Source organism: Ciconia boyciana, chromosome 2 (genome assembly GCF_034638445.1).
Source record: "Ciconia boyciana chromosome 2, ASM3463844v1, whole genome shotgun sequence".
Classification (NCBI taxonomy): Eukaryota; Metazoa; Chordata; class Aves; order Ciconiiformes; family Ciconiidae; genus Ciconia; species Ciconia boyciana.
This window is the reverse complement of record NC_132935.1, coordinates 39,516,011-39,533,823: the sequence shown is the minus strand read 5'-3', so window position 1 is coordinate 39,533,823 and position 17,813 is coordinate 39,516,011. Positions and strand designations below refer to the sequence as shown.

The 17,813-nt window shown below is 38.4% G+C and overlaps 1 protein-coding gene across 2 annotated transcripts in view; it reads right to left on the bottom strand.

Annotated features, from left to right (window-relative positions):
• CYP7B1 (cytochrome P450 family 7 subfamily B member 1) overlaps positions 1–17,813 on the bottom strand; it is a 130,187-nt gene that overhangs the window by 8,561 nt on the left and 103,813 nt on the right. Inside the window, exons 2-5 of one of the 2 annotated variants that reach the window (XM_072852419.1) lie at positions 16,711–16,847; positions 9,746–10,342; positions 9,096–9,302; positions 2,855–3,033 (exon numbers count right to left, since the gene is read on the bottom strand). In XM_072852419.1, coding sequence (XP_072708520.1) covers positions 2,855–3,033; positions 9,096–9,302; positions 9,746–10,342; positions 16,711–16,847 — 1,120 coding nt within the window. The remainder of the gene's footprint in view (positions 1–2,854; positions 3,034–9,095; positions 9,303–9,745; positions 10,343–16,710; positions 16,848–17,813) is intronic. The other variant, XM_072852420.1, reaches the window with a different exon arrangement.

Genomic DNA, 17,813 nt, shown 5'->3' with positions numbered 1-17,813 from the left:
TGTAACTGGGTGTTGAAGAACAGGAGCTTGTTTCTCTAAATGGCAGTTGCCTGGATTTTCCACAAAGATAAAGGTGATTATATGTGTGTTTCCACTGACAAGTAATTCTTTTCAGTCTCTTTGAACACGACAGCCAAAAGGAAGCATGCCATTTTTTTTCCCGGTAAGTTATTGCTTCATTTGAAGCAGCACACTAACAAATGAAAGCCCAGAATACCACTTCTTCCTTAAAAAAGATTCCCTTCCTGAAATGTAAATCCTGCTGGTCTAAAAAAGCACTGCTAAATACGAACTGCAATAGCTTAAAAAAACAACCCAACCCAACCCAGAGCTCTTCAGTTTGTTGGAACATTTCCACAAGGTGCACTCCTGGTGTCTGGAGCAATTAAGAACAGTGGTATCAAACACATAGACATACTGGGTCAAACCTTATGCTTTCTTTGTAATCTTAAGAGCCATCTGAGAGTTGTAATTGCTTTTAACAAAAAATAAATTGGTGTCTAAGGAATTGGGAAAGCAGAAAACAAGTGTGAGACAGGAATGGAGCCAATGACAGTGACATCAAACTCAGGCTTCTGCAGCTGAAGCCCCTCGGGTTGGATAGTGTTTCCTTAAAAGCTAGTTCACTGGCTAAATAAAGACTAATTTTTGACAATAAAGGAACTTTCAGCCATGCACAAGGCCTCCTTGGAAGACACAGGGTGGTTGATGGCAAAGAAAAGGTGAACACACTGAGCAAGAACAGGCAATGAAGTTCTGTGTGGACGGCCTGCTAAGACTATTATGAAAATTGAGCAATCTCCTGTGATTGATATAAGTCTCTCTCTGTCACATCTCATATTTAGCTTTGTTTGGGAAGCCACCATGTAGGGTTTCCTGCAGGGTTTCCTGATGTTTTACTCTATGGGATTTGCGCAGTTCATTTACTAAGCTGTATAACTAGCTGAGTTAGGATTTAGGGGTTCACTTATCCACTTCATAGAAAACTGACTCATTTATTTAGGCTTTTATGAGTGGAGAAAGAGGTCAACAATATATGCTTACACTTATACAATATGGTGCCAAAGCAGAAGATAGCTTGAACTTAAATTTATGTATCCAGGAGAAAAGCATTGCTACAAAATTATCTTGTCAAGCTGCCTGTTTTCCCAGGAAAGTTTTCCCTAAATACATGACAAGCTCAAGACTGCACCTTTCAAAAAATTCATTCTCCATCTCTATCTGATCCTCAGTAGTTATTGTTGAAAGCACACTGCATATTTTAAGAACCAAACAGAACAGTGATTTCCCCACTTTTCGAGAGGGCCCATGTGCTGAAATCAATGTACTGCAATGTGTGGATTGCTCATTCACTATCAAAAAGATAAAAAATATGAACTAAAGCTGTACTGTGAAAGCTGAGCAGAGCTGATACTAAGCAGATATATTCAAGCAATGGAAATATGGTAATATATTCTGGCAATTATTGGATAAGGGAGGGGATCAGTTTCCACACTGATGCTTTTGGTCTAGGACCTAAACAAACAGATGGACTTTTGACAAATCAATAATGTTCTCCAAAATAAAGTGTTAAGAATAAAATGAGAAAAAGCTTATTTGTTAGTTGTTACTTTTTAAGGATAGAAATATTAATCAACTATTTGCCAATATATGGATTACTTTTTAAACCCCTAATTTTCTCAGCGAGCTTTGTCTTCATTTTTGGGTGAGGACAGCCAGCAGAGCCCTCCTGGATGTCATTTCCATTTTCATCGCTCCAGTGTTCATCCCGGTGACTATACCTTACTCCTGCTAACTCCAACATGCTCCACACCTCCTCTCACTGAGGCTGGTGGAGTTCCTGCACAGCGAGATGCTGTCCTGCACCAACAAGGCACTTGAATCTCATCTTTCCTCTGCAACCTCATATCCTTAAATTCCCAAAAGGGAGAGCCTCAGGGAGCAATGCCTCTAACATGGGTTTTCTATAAACATGTAAAAATATCCAGTTCCCTTCTTTGGCTCAAATGCCAAGGATGGAAATCAGCATGGCTGGGAGACAGCCATTTGCTTAGGAAAATAGCGATGAGAAATGGATCAGGTGCGAGCTCTTGCCTCTCAAGCAGAGGAGACATTTAATAGCCTCAGAGTGCACCCTCGCTCTTCCCCATGGCACCCTGGGCTGGGGACAGCAATCCGGGGGAGCAACCTAGTCGAGATGAGGACTATTCAATTTGCATGCAGGTGGTGAACTTCTGAAGCCGTATTAAGGCTGAGGCAGGGTGGATTAATTTCGAGTCTTTGATATTCATTAACTCAAGCGTCAGAGAAAAATACAAGGAGATGACACAATTACCCTCCGAGCTTTGCTGCAGAGCAACAGCTTTACAGTCTCAAGTTCACAACACTCTCCTAATTGATCAAGAAGGGGTGAATCCCTATGAAGGGAGGTGAAAAAGCATAAGGCTCAAGTAAGACACTGCTATTATAGGGCTTCAGAGAGTCAATGATGCTTTGGGGGCACTTAGCTAAATGGTCCACATTATTTGCTATTTAAACCACCTTCTATTATTCAGCCCTCCTTGGGTATCAAATGATCCACTGCCAAACAAAACCCACATTTAGCCTAAAGTTTATGGTAGTCAATGTGCAATTGTCAATTCCTTTGAAAGCAGTCGCAGTCAGTCTCATCACCATATTTCTCTCTTCAGGCCATGAATCCTTTGACCTATAGGGCCCTAGAAAATACATCTGAAAGTAGGAAGATTTGTTCCACAAGAAGGAACAGCAGTAAAAAAAAACCCCACAGATCACAAAAGGCTTGGCTGCTGCGATGTGCCTGGAGTAGGAAGAGTAGCACCAGATGAATGTTTACCTTAGGATCTTCATAGACCTCAGGGTCCATGTGCAAAATCTGCGGGTAAAGGGCTATCCAGTCTCCTTTCCTCAAACTCACTTCTTGATTCCCTTCAAGCTTGAGAACAAAATCCTCCTGGCTGATGCGAATGTTCATGGAGGACGAGCACATTCGTAAACTCTCGTTTAAGGCACTCTCTGCGATTAAACAAAAGCGGGGGGGGGAAGCGTCAGAAATATGGGAGATGATTGGAAGTTATACATGGCTACAGCTGCTGAATCTCGACAGGTTTAGTAGGGCAGGCTAAAGGAAAAAAAAGGAAAAAAACCCCACAAACCAAACATAAAGCGGAGACCAGGAGGAGGCAATAAACAACCCCGCAGGGCTGGGGCGGGGAGCCATGACACTGAACCTCTCGATGTGATTCTCACTGATGGTGCTGAGAAATCCTGTCGGCTGTAGGCAGCACCAAGTTTTGGGTGGAAAGTCATTATTCAGGCATCACGTTGGAAACAACACAATCAAAAGACATGAACGCTTTACGCATTTACATATATTTCAGAGGTTACAAGAAAATACCAGCGAAAGCATCCACAGAGCTATTTCGCTTGCCTTTCAAAAGCTGTTGGATGTAGTGGCAGTACTATATGTTAGAAACAATAATTTCACTTGTTAATTCCATAGTCATTCTGAGGATTTTAAAATCTATTTATTTTCTTTTCAATGTGCTATGCTGCCAAATGATAGTGTCTGTTATGGTCAAAGTGAATGAAAGCAATTCATTATTTGCCTGATAATTTTAAGAGAGGAAGACACTTTTAATTGGCCAAGAGAAAACAAAACATAGACATTTCAGGCTTAGGGAAAGCAAGATTTCTGTCTCTACCATCACATCCTGGAAGGCTCCAGAAGCTGAATGTCCTTGCTTTCCCAGTGGCCTTCACCTTTTGCTCCTAGCACGACAGATTTTATGGCTAATTTCCGGCAATTTATCCTGGCAGTTTGAGGAGGAATTCCTTTGGGAATAATATGCATAATTTGCATAAATCATTCTGATAGCATGTATATCAGCATGTAGCTCCTGTCTGAGGCTGCATCTCTCACTTTGTAATCAAAACTGACTATTTTTCCACCAGCGTGTATGGGCGCTGTTATATGTGACTTGATTCCTTCTAATCATCAGTGTGAAAAATAGCCTAAAATAGGGTTTCATTTGCACATAATAATCCATTTGTGTCTGCATTTATGTTCTGTGATATCAAACAAGCCCTCTCTAAGTGTTCACCAAGGCACTGTAACTGCTGCACCCAAAAGGTTAGTTTATTAGAGAGAGTAGCTACCCAGTGTAGATGCCTCTGAAAAAAAATAATAGCAAATGTTCTTTCACTAAAAATTAAATCTGGTGCAGCATGCATAGCAAATAAAGTGGCCCTGGATGCTTTCTTGCAGGAGGTTTTTCCTTAAGCATGCATTTGTCTAAAGAAATGAGGCTGCGGTCAGCTTTGTGTGGCCAGCGCCGTGATTCAATGTGACGTACAGTGAGTCTGTGCATATTCTTTTGGACTGCCTTCGTTACTATAATCAGGCAGAGTCAAATCGGCTTGTTGGTGACGAAGCCAGAAAAGAACCCTGGTTCCAGAAGATGGCCTCTACTGCAGATAGCCACAAGGCACCTGACACGATAGATTTCAACTGGCAGCGCTCTGGCAACAAAACTTTACGCGGTACAAAGAAAGGGTCCAGCTTCCGCTCCCAGACTGTCTTCAACCTGCGGAAAATGAAGCTGGTAACTCCACACCAGTCCACCATTTGGAAACGGTGGCAACATACGTAGCGACACCAGAAATCAAATGAGGAAGGGGGAAGGAGGGGAAAAAACCAAAAGAAAAATAATTATTAAAGTGCTGCTGCGAAACAGCAGGTTTACATTTAACCGCCCAAGCGATGCAGTCACATCCTATCGGCGGACATCCTCCCAGAAAGCACGGCAGTCCCTGCCCGCTGCCGGATCCCAAATGACAATTGGGCAGCATATCTTATGCAGAAGTTAATCACAATAATGGAGCACAAAGTGTGGCTTAGCGGTCAGATCGTAAATGACAAATCTGTTTTACCTTCCAGTACCAGTTATGTGTGGAAGGCGAGCTTGGCTCTTGCTCTGAGCGATCATGCCGATAATCATTAGATGACAAAAGTAATGAGTCACATTATGATCAACAAAGGAGAATGGAGCTTATATGGCTTTGCAGGCTCACATTAAAAAAATAGACAGTCAGCTTTCCACAAATGCCAGAGCTATACATTGAGAGGAATGACAACTGCACAATAAAACTGCAGCCTTTACTTGCAGTTGTCATAGTTCAGCAGACACCAGCCATCGCTGCTGACAGACCAGCTGGGTAGCTTGGGAGGCCTTCCATTCTGCACCGTGAGGTACAGTAAATTATCCAGCACGGTAGAGCAACATCTGTTTCTGTGCTTGTGCCGAACAAACAAGGCAATTTAAAGCATACCAAGGGATAACCAAGCAGCAAATGAACATGACCCTCATTTTTTTCCCCCCTTCTTACACACATGAGATGCTAAACTTCACTGTGCGAGCGCTACATAAAGAAGCCAGGCTGTTGTTTGATAAGGTGTTGTCAGAGAGATTTTACATATTTTCTAGAGAGAGAGAGGGGGGGAAAAGAGAGATATCTCTCTCATAGTATTGTTATTCTTAGAATCCTCCCACTTCTCTCTTCGTTTCTCTTATACTAAAGCTAGCACTCAGCTTCCAATTCATTCTAGATTTTTTTAAAAAACTGTTTCAATATACTTATAAATATTCAGTCTTTAAACCCTAATTTGCTATACTTAGTTCACATGCCTTCAAGCATTTGTCTTCCAATTTCCACTGAATAAATGCGTACTAATGAGAAATAGAGCAAGCTGCTGAGGCAAAGCTGGGTGACTTGAGCCTGGCCTGCCACCAGCTTGTGATAGGCAGGCAAATTGAGTTAAAATGAAAAGTCTTGTCAGCTGAAATACAACATGGTAGCCAAACAGCAAGCTGTCAATCATCCAGCCAAAACAAGGGACTGCAGGTAATAAAAGGTCATTGCGAATCATAAGTGCATTTGGCTTTCGTAGGCAAGTTAATTTTAATTAAACATGATCTCTATCTGTAAATGTTTTATAAAACTTATTGTGCATAATGGATTGTTAATTTTACACTAACACATATCAGGTAATAGGGTACTATAATTATTAGAGTGTATTGTAGGAAAATAGCTATTGAGTATGCAAATATTTGGGGGGGTCATATACCCACAGGCATCACGGTGTGCCAACACAAACGATGATCTGATACAAGTACATTTGCATCTTACTAAGAACTAAATGGTACTGCCCAGCCCATTCCAGGAAAATATATTCATTTCTCTCAGTCCAACCAACGATTTTAATGCTTAGCATTTGTGTTACGACTACGCACTCCATATTTGCTGTTTTTGGGTTCCTACCCTTTCCTGTGTTTGAAACAATTTTTCAAGCTGTGCTCTTTTCATAGGAAATATCTGGGATTCAGCAATGACCTGGGGCAAGAATACTTCACCATATGAATGAATGGACTAATATTAAACAAACGAACTGACTAAACACGCCTAGCATTAAACATGCACTAAGTACATCTCTGCTTTACCCTTCGCATTTCCGTTATAACCATAAAACCCGACAGACCATTCTCATGTGTCGTTTACCATATTAGAGCTCCGTTGTGAGCCATAACAACTAATAATGTATGTTACTCTGTGCACACAAATAGGTGCGTTTGGGTTTCGGGGAAAAGTCTTACGTAGACAAAACAAAGTGTGCTGCCCCAGAAATGCCATCAGAACAAAATAATCAGAGCCAAAATTTGCTAGTTTTGCTGTCAGTTGAAAGCTTTTTTTTTTTTTAAATAAAAAAATCACATACCTGTGCTTCGAATTTAGAAGTAAATCAGGCCATGTTGTTCCCTAGACCCAAAGAATCTGACCATAATAACAACGTTGCTTCCTGAGAAAGGCTTTTTAGCAATTCTTGCTTGTTCTCCATAGCATGAGGAATCCAAAAAAAGGCTCTTGTTACAGTAGGCCAAAAAGAGGACGGAGAATCAGAGCGCTTAAAACAGGAGAATGAGATGACAAGGTGATGAACATACAAGAATCCCACCTGGTCTGCCTTACTCGAGAGCAGGGACACAAATCCTGGTTTTCTGTGCTCTGGGTTGGCACAGGGAGTGAGAGGGAAGAGGAAAAGCTCAGTCTCAGAGGCTGGGGTCAGCGAGCTGCAAGGGCAAAGGCAGTGCTGGCCCACAGCCTTCCTGCGACGTGGGGATTTTTGGTGCGCAAGCAATGCAAATTGGGACCTTTGTCCCTCCTACACATTTATTAACAAAACATCCCTCTTCCCTTTCCACTGAAGCATGACTTTAATTCTCTTATGGTACAGATTTTTTTTCTATATTATTATTTTATGGGACAGTATCCAGCCCTTTATGACTTAAGTGCCAGAAGAATTGAAATCTAGCTTCTGTTCATACCACATTACGTTTAACGCCATTATAAAATTTAACAAAAGTGTTACAAGAATACTACAAAGTAGGATGTGGCACTTTCCTCTCAACACATAAATCAAATGTTACCAAGGTACTTAAAGATTTCAAGGAGCAGCAGAGGAATGACACAGTTAATGTTTTAAACTGTTCATACCATTTTGCACCAGATGGTTTTAGTGAAGTACATGCTTTTATTTTCCTTATTCCTACACTTCCGGGGTGCTTTTTCTCTTTTTTTTCTTTTTTTTTTCCTTGCCATTACCATCTCAGTCTCCAAATACAAAATAAATTATCTCTTGATCTTCTTGATACTCGGTAACTTTCCTTTTCTATTATTTTTTGGTGGATGCTAACTGATGTGAAGCAATTTTACTTGTGTTCCTTAAAAGTACATTAAATGCTTAGAATGTCTTGTTATTCTTCAGAAGTGTCCTTGTCGTCAGATATCTCCCCTACTTCAAAAGCATCCTCCATCAGTTTGAGATAAATCTGCACCAAAACAGCCGTGATTCCAGATGAAACCAACTTACTAGACTCACCCTATAGAAGATAAACATTAGTGCTCTAACAAAAAGCAACCGGATCAGTCTCGATTTTATATTTGTACTATGAGAAACAATTCAAGTTTGAACACAGGTTCTTGATACATGCCACATTGGATGGTCCTGGAGAATGGCAGCTATTATATCCAAACCAAGTCTAGGATCCACCACCCTGTCTTGACACAGCTTCTTTTAAGAGTGGAACATCAGTTCAGGCCATGAGCTACCAAAACATAGAGACATGAGCTCAGTTTTAACACGGGACTGGTTTCAATATTAAAAAAGAGAGGAATATTGAACCTTTATGCTTTTATTCAGCTGTTGTCTACCCTACTAACGCTACCTATGGGGACATTCAGATGCTTAAAGGTTAGGTTCCTACCCTCTACGCCTCCCCTGGGCTAACTTTAGCATTTATCTTGCCAGGGCCTGTGCACTAGCAAATGAAGTGAAACCATCACCTGATGCTCTGAAGGCCTATCCAGCTCCTGGATCTAACCAGCTTCTAACGCCAACTGGCAAGGGTCTCCCTCTGAACCACTGATCCAGAATTGGAAGATCTGTGTCTCACTTAAAGCTCCCTTATTTTGAATCAAGGTACTTTTTTCAATACTGGAAATGCCATTTCTACTCTGTAAAGCTTTACCTTCTTATATTTTGTTCAGAGGCATTGCTCCACTGAAGCCCGCTTTAGAAGTCTTTTTGTTTTGTCAAAGAGAGAAAGAAAGAAACTGCTTGTGAAAAAACTACATTTGCAGTTTAAATACATTATCCCACTTTAATTTCAGAAAAGGGTCTTTCTTGGCAGTACCATACAGAAGTATTTGAAATGCATTAACACTTCGGCAGATGCTCAGAATCAAACAACTTAATAGGCATCAACTTTTTTTCAAATAATTGCAAAGCTTCGATTTAGCCTTTTGCATACCTTGCATAGTTAATTACCTAGGCTTTAATGTTTACATGCAATGAGAGTATCTACAGCTATAAACTACATAATTTATAATTGATGTAAATGGGTGTTATTATGTCAATTAGGCAGCTGTGTCCTCCACCTTCTCAGTAAACAGAAATGAGTGATAAACCGAGTTTGCCGGGAGAGCCCCTCTTTTCTTCCTAACAGATAAAAATAAATTACCTAGGTAGACCAGGTTGTCCAATTGTTCTCTGGTGAGGTGGATGTTATACGTGGGCCCTCTCTTTTGACCTGTTGACTGCAGCAAACGGTCAATCTCGTCACGCACTGCTGCAAGAGCTTCTGGGTGCCGCAGAAGATAATACATGGCCCAGAATGTAGCTGGAATCGTGTTTCCCACAGAGGCCCACAGGAAGGCAAAATGATGTGCTGGGAGAAAATAAGTGAAAAGGAAGATTAATAGCGTTTATTACACTGATTAGATTTGCAGTGTGCTAATTAAAAGATGTTAGGACACAGACCCAGCCAAGGATCAGTGAATGCTAATGAGGACCAATAGGCTTCTGAAGTCTAATTTTCTGCTTAATGAGAATAGTTTGAAATGTAATGTCGGGGGGGTGGGGGGAATAAGGGGAGGAAATGCAGCTCAGTTATAATCTTTCTCATTATCACCATTAAGTATCTTGTTTTACCACCTCAGCACAAAAAAAAAATCAATTATCATAGAGGGTTGTTTCAGAGTAAAACATTTTATCATTAGCCAATTAGAAAGAACATAAAAAAATTTCAAGGTCGCCATTTTGCCTTTTTATTTCAAAGGTCTATAGTAAATTATTTTATTCTAGACAAGCAATCATTCATAAGTTTCTTACCTGCTTTGTCATAATCTCCAAGCAGATCATATTTCTCAAATATATCTTGTCTGGCTTGGACCACTTTTGACCCTCCCAGCCATTTTGTCATGTTCTGAAGTAAAAAATGATGTATAAGCTCCTTCCGAACCTTCTTGGTAGCTCCTAGCAACTCAATTGGTATGTTTGCAGCTAAATAGGGAAAGCTGGCATCAAACTTGATAAATTTGTCTCTGATTTCACTAATAACTTTGTGGCCATCTGCAGCAGGAACTCTTCCATATAGTGTTACAAAACTGGCTTCAAACATTACAGAGCAGCAGAATTTGTACATTTTTTCTGTTTCCCAATCTGTTGCTTGTGAGCATTTCCATTCAAATATATCCTGGAGATTTTTCATCATGTGGTCAGAAATGATATCCAAAGGCTTGCCTTGTAGATACTGGTAGATTCTGTGCAGGTTTTCCTTGAGATCAGGGAATTTTCCTTTCGACAAGGCTGGGTAGTCAAAAGTTTTGGAAGCCATTTTATCAGCGAATTCATGAAATTCAAGTTGCTTGCTATTTCGGATGACATAGACATATTGAAATGGGTCCATGATAAAGGTAATATATCTACCTGAATAGAAGAAAAGAAAAAAATAGAGACGTGCACTTTTATAATCTGGTGACACTTTCAGAAGTAATAACTGAAAATAAGCCAATGCCTGGAAAAATAGCACGCAGAAAATCCCCACAGCAAAGATCTGTGAAGAAATCTGCAAAGCAAAAAAAAAAAAAAAGAAAAAGAAAAAAGGAAGCTGTAACAAGTTTTATTTAGATTCTCTTTGTGATGCAGATTCCACCTGTGTACACTTTTATGGCTCTTCTAAAATCAGCGTGAAGCCATTTCCATGTAGACTGATCTACTGGTTTTGCCAACAGCAGGGTGTGATCTCTGCAGTTGTGGCACTCTGACATAAATCATTTACTACCTGGTATAATTCATGAAAATACAATGTGGAGTCATAGCAGCATTTGAAAATTTTAGGTTTTTACCAGCAGAAAGGGAGAAACACACTTATTTCACCTGCATGGAGGAAAATGAAAGGGGGGCGGGGGGCTGGAGTGGAAAACATGCCACCTAGGCAGCTTTTCTTCAAGCAGGTGACACACAAACTCAAAATCTGCTGGTTATGGCTTTAACTGCACACTGCAACCCCCCAACATTTAAAGCCCCTCTTCACATCTGTTTTTTTCCTGAAGGTTTGCTAACTTTTTGTTAAGAATGGGCTTAGAATCCATAAAATGACTACCTCAAGATTTGATTTTGAAGCCATAGGTTACAATGGAGTAAGATACCATTTTTAACATGGGTGCCATTTTGGGGTAGACACTGTCCTAGTGCTATCACCCATTGTGCCAGAGTGCACCGACAACTTCCCACCCTTCCCGAGGTACTCAGTGAGGTGACACAGCCGTACCTTCAGCTGTCTGTACAGAGGAACAGGATTGCAATGTTTGATGCTTTTTCAAGTTGCCCATGCCAGAAAAATCCTGCAATTTCTCCCTAAACTTTAAGTCAACTACTAAAGAAGAGCATTTTGGTGAACTAGCATGAATCAAAATGCTAACGCACCCAAAGCTCAATTAAATCTTAACTCTTTATAGATGATTCCACGTTAAATCTAAATTTAGAGTTCTTGATTCTTAACTTGAATGGAGAGGTGCATTAGGGAAAAAGGGTACCCATTAAAATGTACACATCCTCTGTGAAATATCCCAGTTATAAACTCAGGAAAACAGCAAAGCTTCCAGCACTTACAGTCTAATTCTGTCTCACTAAAGGGACAAATCTCCTTTGATTTTAATGGGAACAAACACTACATGCTTAACTGAGGACCAAATTTGGCTCCGTGACAGATGTCCTGAGATAAAGTAGTCATTACCACTAAAAATGTCAACAAGTATCCATGGTTACCATATAGTGATATTTGAATTATCATACTTATTCCGTATTCTGACTTGTATATACACACAGTGCTCTATGGTAAATCTGGGTGCACTCTGGACTTCCTCTGCAATTACCAGTTGCCATAATTTCCCCCCGATTACATCCACTGCAATCCCAGAGAACCAGTAAGGACACACAAGGGATAAATCCGGACAGAATTTGACTCCCTTTTTTTTGTCAACAGCGTGTGAAGCTTTTTAAGGTACTCTTAGAGTTTGCTTTACTGTAACATAACAAATCATAGATGTAAATTAATTTTAAAAGAATAAATATATGAAGAAACCGGCACGAAAAAGAGATCCTGAATTCCCAGTCCTCTTTTCTGACCATTTCTTCCTTCCCAGCCCAGAGAGGCTGACAGGAATTTTAGTCTCGACCTCTGCAGGATCTTTGTTAAGAGTCCTAGAATTGCTCTCTCTTTCTAGCTTTTGCCCACTGTCATACTCTTTATTGAGGCTACCATCTTTGCAATCAAAGCTTGGAAAGAATGCCCATTGGAGCAATTTTTAATAAATAGATCTGGAGTGTTATTAACCCTAAAGATGAAAGCTGGCTTCCTAACTTTGCGTTTACAGGGTAAACAATTTAAGTTAAGATTTTTAATTAATATTAATTTAAACCATCTGTCCACCATCTGCTTATTTCTGATGCAAAATATGAGTTTCTTTGTGATCTTTAATCAGACACTTAGCAAACGCACATCAATTCTTATCATTTTTTAAGTAAGAAAATGATTTTTAGCAAATGAGTTTTCAGACAAACAAACTATTTTAGCAATAATTTTAAATCAAAACTCACTCAACACTAGCACATACCTTGAAAAAAAAATCTCTGAGAAACAGAATATCACAGATCCTGATTTTTATTATTCTCATCAGGTTCCTGGTAGCAAAAAGTAAGTATGCACCAAAATATAATTCGTTTTGTAGAATCAATTCAGGCTCCAGACCACATCGGTGCACATCAACAATATATATAAACACATAAAGCAAAATACTTTTATTACCGCATTTAGTAAAGGTCTGTATAGTCAGAAAAGCAGAACCCCTCTATAACAAAGGCAGCTTGTTTATGTACCTCAATGAGAATCTAATTTTAGATCTTTTAATTAGAAAAAGACTAAAATCTAGAGCTAATTAACTGCAGTTAGTAAGTTGTTGTTGTGAAAGTGGGTATGGGAGCCTTTAGCAATTACAGTCGTACTCACACACAGATGCACTGCGCGGCTACACCGGTTACCCCAGTCTCTTCCATACAGGAACAGATTGCTAATTACAGAGCCATGCCCCAACACCTCCTCTACCCTGAGCAGCAAACATCCGAACTGGAACAAACTTTCTCACCTCAAGTTATGATTTTAAATTTTGTAAGTGTCAATACGGTTCTTAATTTTGCTTTTTAAATCCTGTCATTGTCCCTCATGAGGTCTCTCTTCCCACTGATTGTCCCTGGTGGTGTCAGACACCAACAAAGGCAAATCTTTCCTAAAATTACCAGTATTATTCAGTATTTTAAAATGCAGCTTCCCCCTTCTCCTCCCATGCCTTTCCATTGCAGCTAATGCCAAGAACCACCTCTTAAAAGTAGCCTTTTCTGAAACCAAACCAAAATCTTGATGCTCATGAGTTTCCATCAGAGTACCGGTAACGGTAAATGCCAGATCAGCCAAAAGTGGAGGCATATCACACGCTCCACAAATCAGGAAGCCTTAAATATTGAAGGTATTTATATAGAAACTGCTGGGGACCAAGCCTTTCCTTGTTAGACTGTAAAAAAATCCTTCAACACAAAATACTAAGTAGACACGTCCATACAAAAATGTCACACTCCAAATCTCAATAGTTTAAGTCACTGAGCTATTTTATTTAGTACCGTAGAAACAAGTCAAAATAAGAGATGTATGCTTGTTTCTGTAAAAAGCCCTCTGATTTTTTTTTTAATATGGATACAGAGAATTCATATTTCCCCGTCCAATCCTTCAGTCTGCATTACACCCATGCTGCAAATAGCCTGGTTATCTCCTTTTAGTTTATAGTCTCCTAGAAATAGAAGATTGATGTGGAAAATATGAAAATTGTCAACTTTGGTAAATCCAAGTACAGAAGCCAGTATTTGTATGATAGTTAAGAAATTACTCTAATAATGCATTCTGGAGCTTTTTAATGCTAATGATGAAAGACAAGCATTTCAGATGGCATCTAATGATGGATGTTATTTTGGTAATGCTTGCAGCAGGCTTCAGCTTGGTAAGGAGTTAATGTAAATTACCTTTTGCCTAGGAGAGAAAAACGTGATATGTTACTGTAGGTGTATCATGATTTAAAAGAAAAGAATGACTTAGCAGCATTATTCAAAAAGGCAACTGTGCTTAGTAAAAAACCCTAAGATTATTTTATTAAAAGTTGAGTTAGTCTCAGAGAGAGTGTTGTAAGGTTCGGTATCATTCCTAATAACTTGTCAGGAAAAGGAGACAAAGTTTAATCCCAAGAAACAATGACAAAACTGTTTCAAGCTCTTTAAGTTCTTACCTAGCCGTCTGCCTATGCTGCTGACCCTTAACAAGCAGAGAGGTTGGCTTGGGAAGTATGATCATCTCAACACCACAGACTCTCTGTCTGTCTCTCTCTTTCCCCTCCTTATTCTTTTCTTTTCTCTTTTTTTTTTTGAAGACTATCGCATTTACGTAATCGTCCTCTTATTAGGGTGATTCTGCTGAACTGCTGACAATGATGTACAGTGGTGCTTCGCCGCCGTGACGTTTGGGGAAAACGATTCTGCTGCACCACCACACAATACCAATTAGAGAACTATTTTCTGCGACAGGTCAGGAATTTACATTGTTTCTCATAGAAAGATGTGCTTTTTAATTTCTTTATTAAGATGACATCCATGTCCCTTGCGACTTTTAGGGATGACAATCATTTGCTCATCACATGGGAAAGTACAATCAGCGAAATCGCATTACCGGTACGGGGCAACGCCAGAAACTCCAAGCATCGTTCCACATTTTCCAAATGAACTAGTTTGAGAACCAATAATTAGAACAATATATATTGATAGAATTTTTTGACAGGACCTTTAGACACCCACCAGGGGGTTAAAGTAATGATAGTCCATATACAGCAGGCTACACTATGTTTGCCGAACATATAAGCATCATCTTTGTCAAATCAGTAAGACATACAGAAATCCTGTACGTCTTCGGATCAGGACATGATAGGAGGCACTAACTAGCTTCGGCTTCTTCCTTGACTTGTGGATGACAAACTATTTCTCCTTAGTGAAGTCTTGACAGTCAGTATTTTTATACCAAAAAAAGAGAACTTAAAGTGGTATCTCTGATATGACAAATTCACAAAATCAAAGATTTCCCTGCATAAGGCTGAAATGATATCCAGAACTCACTCCATTTACCTCAGTCTCTATCAAGGAAGGCTTCCTCAAAATACCTGAACATAGGGAGATAAGTTGAAATGGAATTTTGTTTAGCATTAAATAGAAATTTGTGAAACTAAATTACACTCATAGATTGCTTAAACACACAAATCTCTAAACATAGTCTTGCATAAAATAACAAAGAGATGAAAGAGAAACAAATAATTGATTAAACACATTAAGGATTCTGAAGTATGACTGTATCTGGTTTTATGAATGTACTAAGGTAGTCTCTGAATTATAATTATTAATCTGTATTTGTAAGAAGCCACAACTGTATATAGTGTGAATGTATATTAACAATAAAAAAGACTGTATTTCAACAAAAGTTGGTCTTGTAATGTGTCAAACTCACTTTCAAGATGGAAAAAAATCTGAGCATACCAGTTTCCAAAGAAAAAACCCTGAATGAATAAAAAAATCACACATTTAATAGCAGTAAAAATGCTCTTCCAAAGGAAATAAAGAACAGATTTGGTAAGAAGAAGAAAAATTTTATTAATTAAACATACGGCTTGCAATTTAATTAATTGACTTTTGAAGAAAAAAAATATTTTTATTGCAAAATATTTCTTATATGAAAATATAAAGCTAATGCTACTGCCATGAAATTACAAAACAAACTTTATACTTTACACTCTACGTTTTTATTTGAAACTCCCTAAAAATACAGGAATAGCTAAAAACAAGATAGACTTAACTCTAAACTTGATCATTTGAACAAGGATATCAGCATGTAAAGGGGCAAAAGATCCATTACATCCACCTACACTAATAAGAGTTTGCCTTTTTCTGAACAGACGAAAATACTGAATTTTAAATTGATTTTAGTAAAAAGTGCATATGTGTATGTATATATATATATGTACATTTATATATTTAAGTTTCATTCAAGATTCTAGTTTCATTCTATGTTTTTCTTCTACAGCTAAGCGTCTACATGAACTCACTCAAATGTTTGTATTCAAGCTAGTGTAGTAATACAGCTATAAATACAGAAAGCAGCAAGGTTATATCATACTTTATTATATTGTTATTTTCAGCAAGCATGATCAGAGTAAGAGGCTGGCAACGGGAAGTTTCTGTGTTCCAGTCCTGATTGTATCACTGAGTCAATGTGTCATTCATTCCCTTGTGTTCCTGTCAACCAGTTGTAAAATGTGTGAGAACATATTCTGCACTTTTTTTCTTAAGTGTTTTCTAAATTTAATCTGATATTTTTCTGTGCGGTGTCAAGATGATGTTAGTTCTCCCTTCTTTAGAAAAAAACCCCACAATACACAATTAAATGTGCTGGCAAAATCTATGTTCATACATTACATGCCTACAAATTCTATCAACATGCATATATACCTATAGCTGTATATAAATACACATGCTCATAATTATATCCTATGGATTCTCATTATGCATACAATACATGTGAATTTAAGTAATTTTTATTGGCCCATGCTACACAAAAATGTTTTTGGTTAAGGAAGATTCTAAACTAAACATTTGAATTAGTATTTAACTTCACTGATGGAAAAAATCAAGAGAAATACTAAAATATTTCTCACCAGCAATATGTACAGTGAAAATATCTCCAAGTTTCTTTTGCTGATCCAGTAAGAATTTGAAAGCATCTTTTCTAAAAATCAAAGCCTTCCCAAGGTAAGGAATCCAGCCATTTATTAGCGGGGGCTCTCCAGTCTTCCTGTTAAAAACAGAAAAAAAATAATCAGGAATTAACTTTGGCATGAGAGCAACTCGTCTTTATATCTATTTATATATTACACTTAGACTCACCATCTACATATATAATTCTTGCAATGTATAATATGTTGTACAGAAAGTTCTTCAGATATGATGGCAGGTTAAATCTAATCACACCTCTGAGCACAGAAGGCTCTGTGTGGTGATTAGGAAAAATAAGTGAGAGAAATTGAGATGCATTTAACTACAGGTCGTCCAGTTATTACCGTCAAGTTACGAACACAGAAAAATGACATTCGGTGGAAAATCTCCCAGCAAAGAATCTTCTCATTTTCAATATTTGGCGTGTCAGAGGAAGATGTATCAGAAGGCAATTATGACAGATTTAGGTAAATAGGACGCCGATGTACCACACAAAACAACTAGCCTTACAGATAACATTTTAAGAATTTCAGTTTATCAGAACACAGACCAGCTACCATTCTAACTAAATATCTTTAAAATATAGAATAATAATAGAGGCCGAACATTTACCATAATAAATCTTAGCCTCTGTATATTTATAGTCTCCTAAGCTATGAATGTGTATGAACAGGTTAAGATGAAATTCTAGATAATGATATTTGCACCCCAGTCTAAAAAAGCAGCCATGGTGTTTTAGTTATGTTTATGGAATAGTATAAAATACCTTTGAAAAATCTAATAAGTTACATTTTTCTTTAAAAAGGAAAAAAGGTTCCCACACTGTCCTATTCCTGACTGCAAGTAAATGTCTTTCCTTCTTGCTGGTCTTTAGTTGCTTGAATCTGATTTACAACAAAGAAACATAAAGCGTGCTTGCTCTGGAAAGGATTAAAACAAATATTCACGAACAACTCTGCTGCTACATCCCATCTGTGAAGGTGACTTATACTACATGCAGAACAACTCATTCTGATTAAACACAAGATATTTACTAGCTTGGATC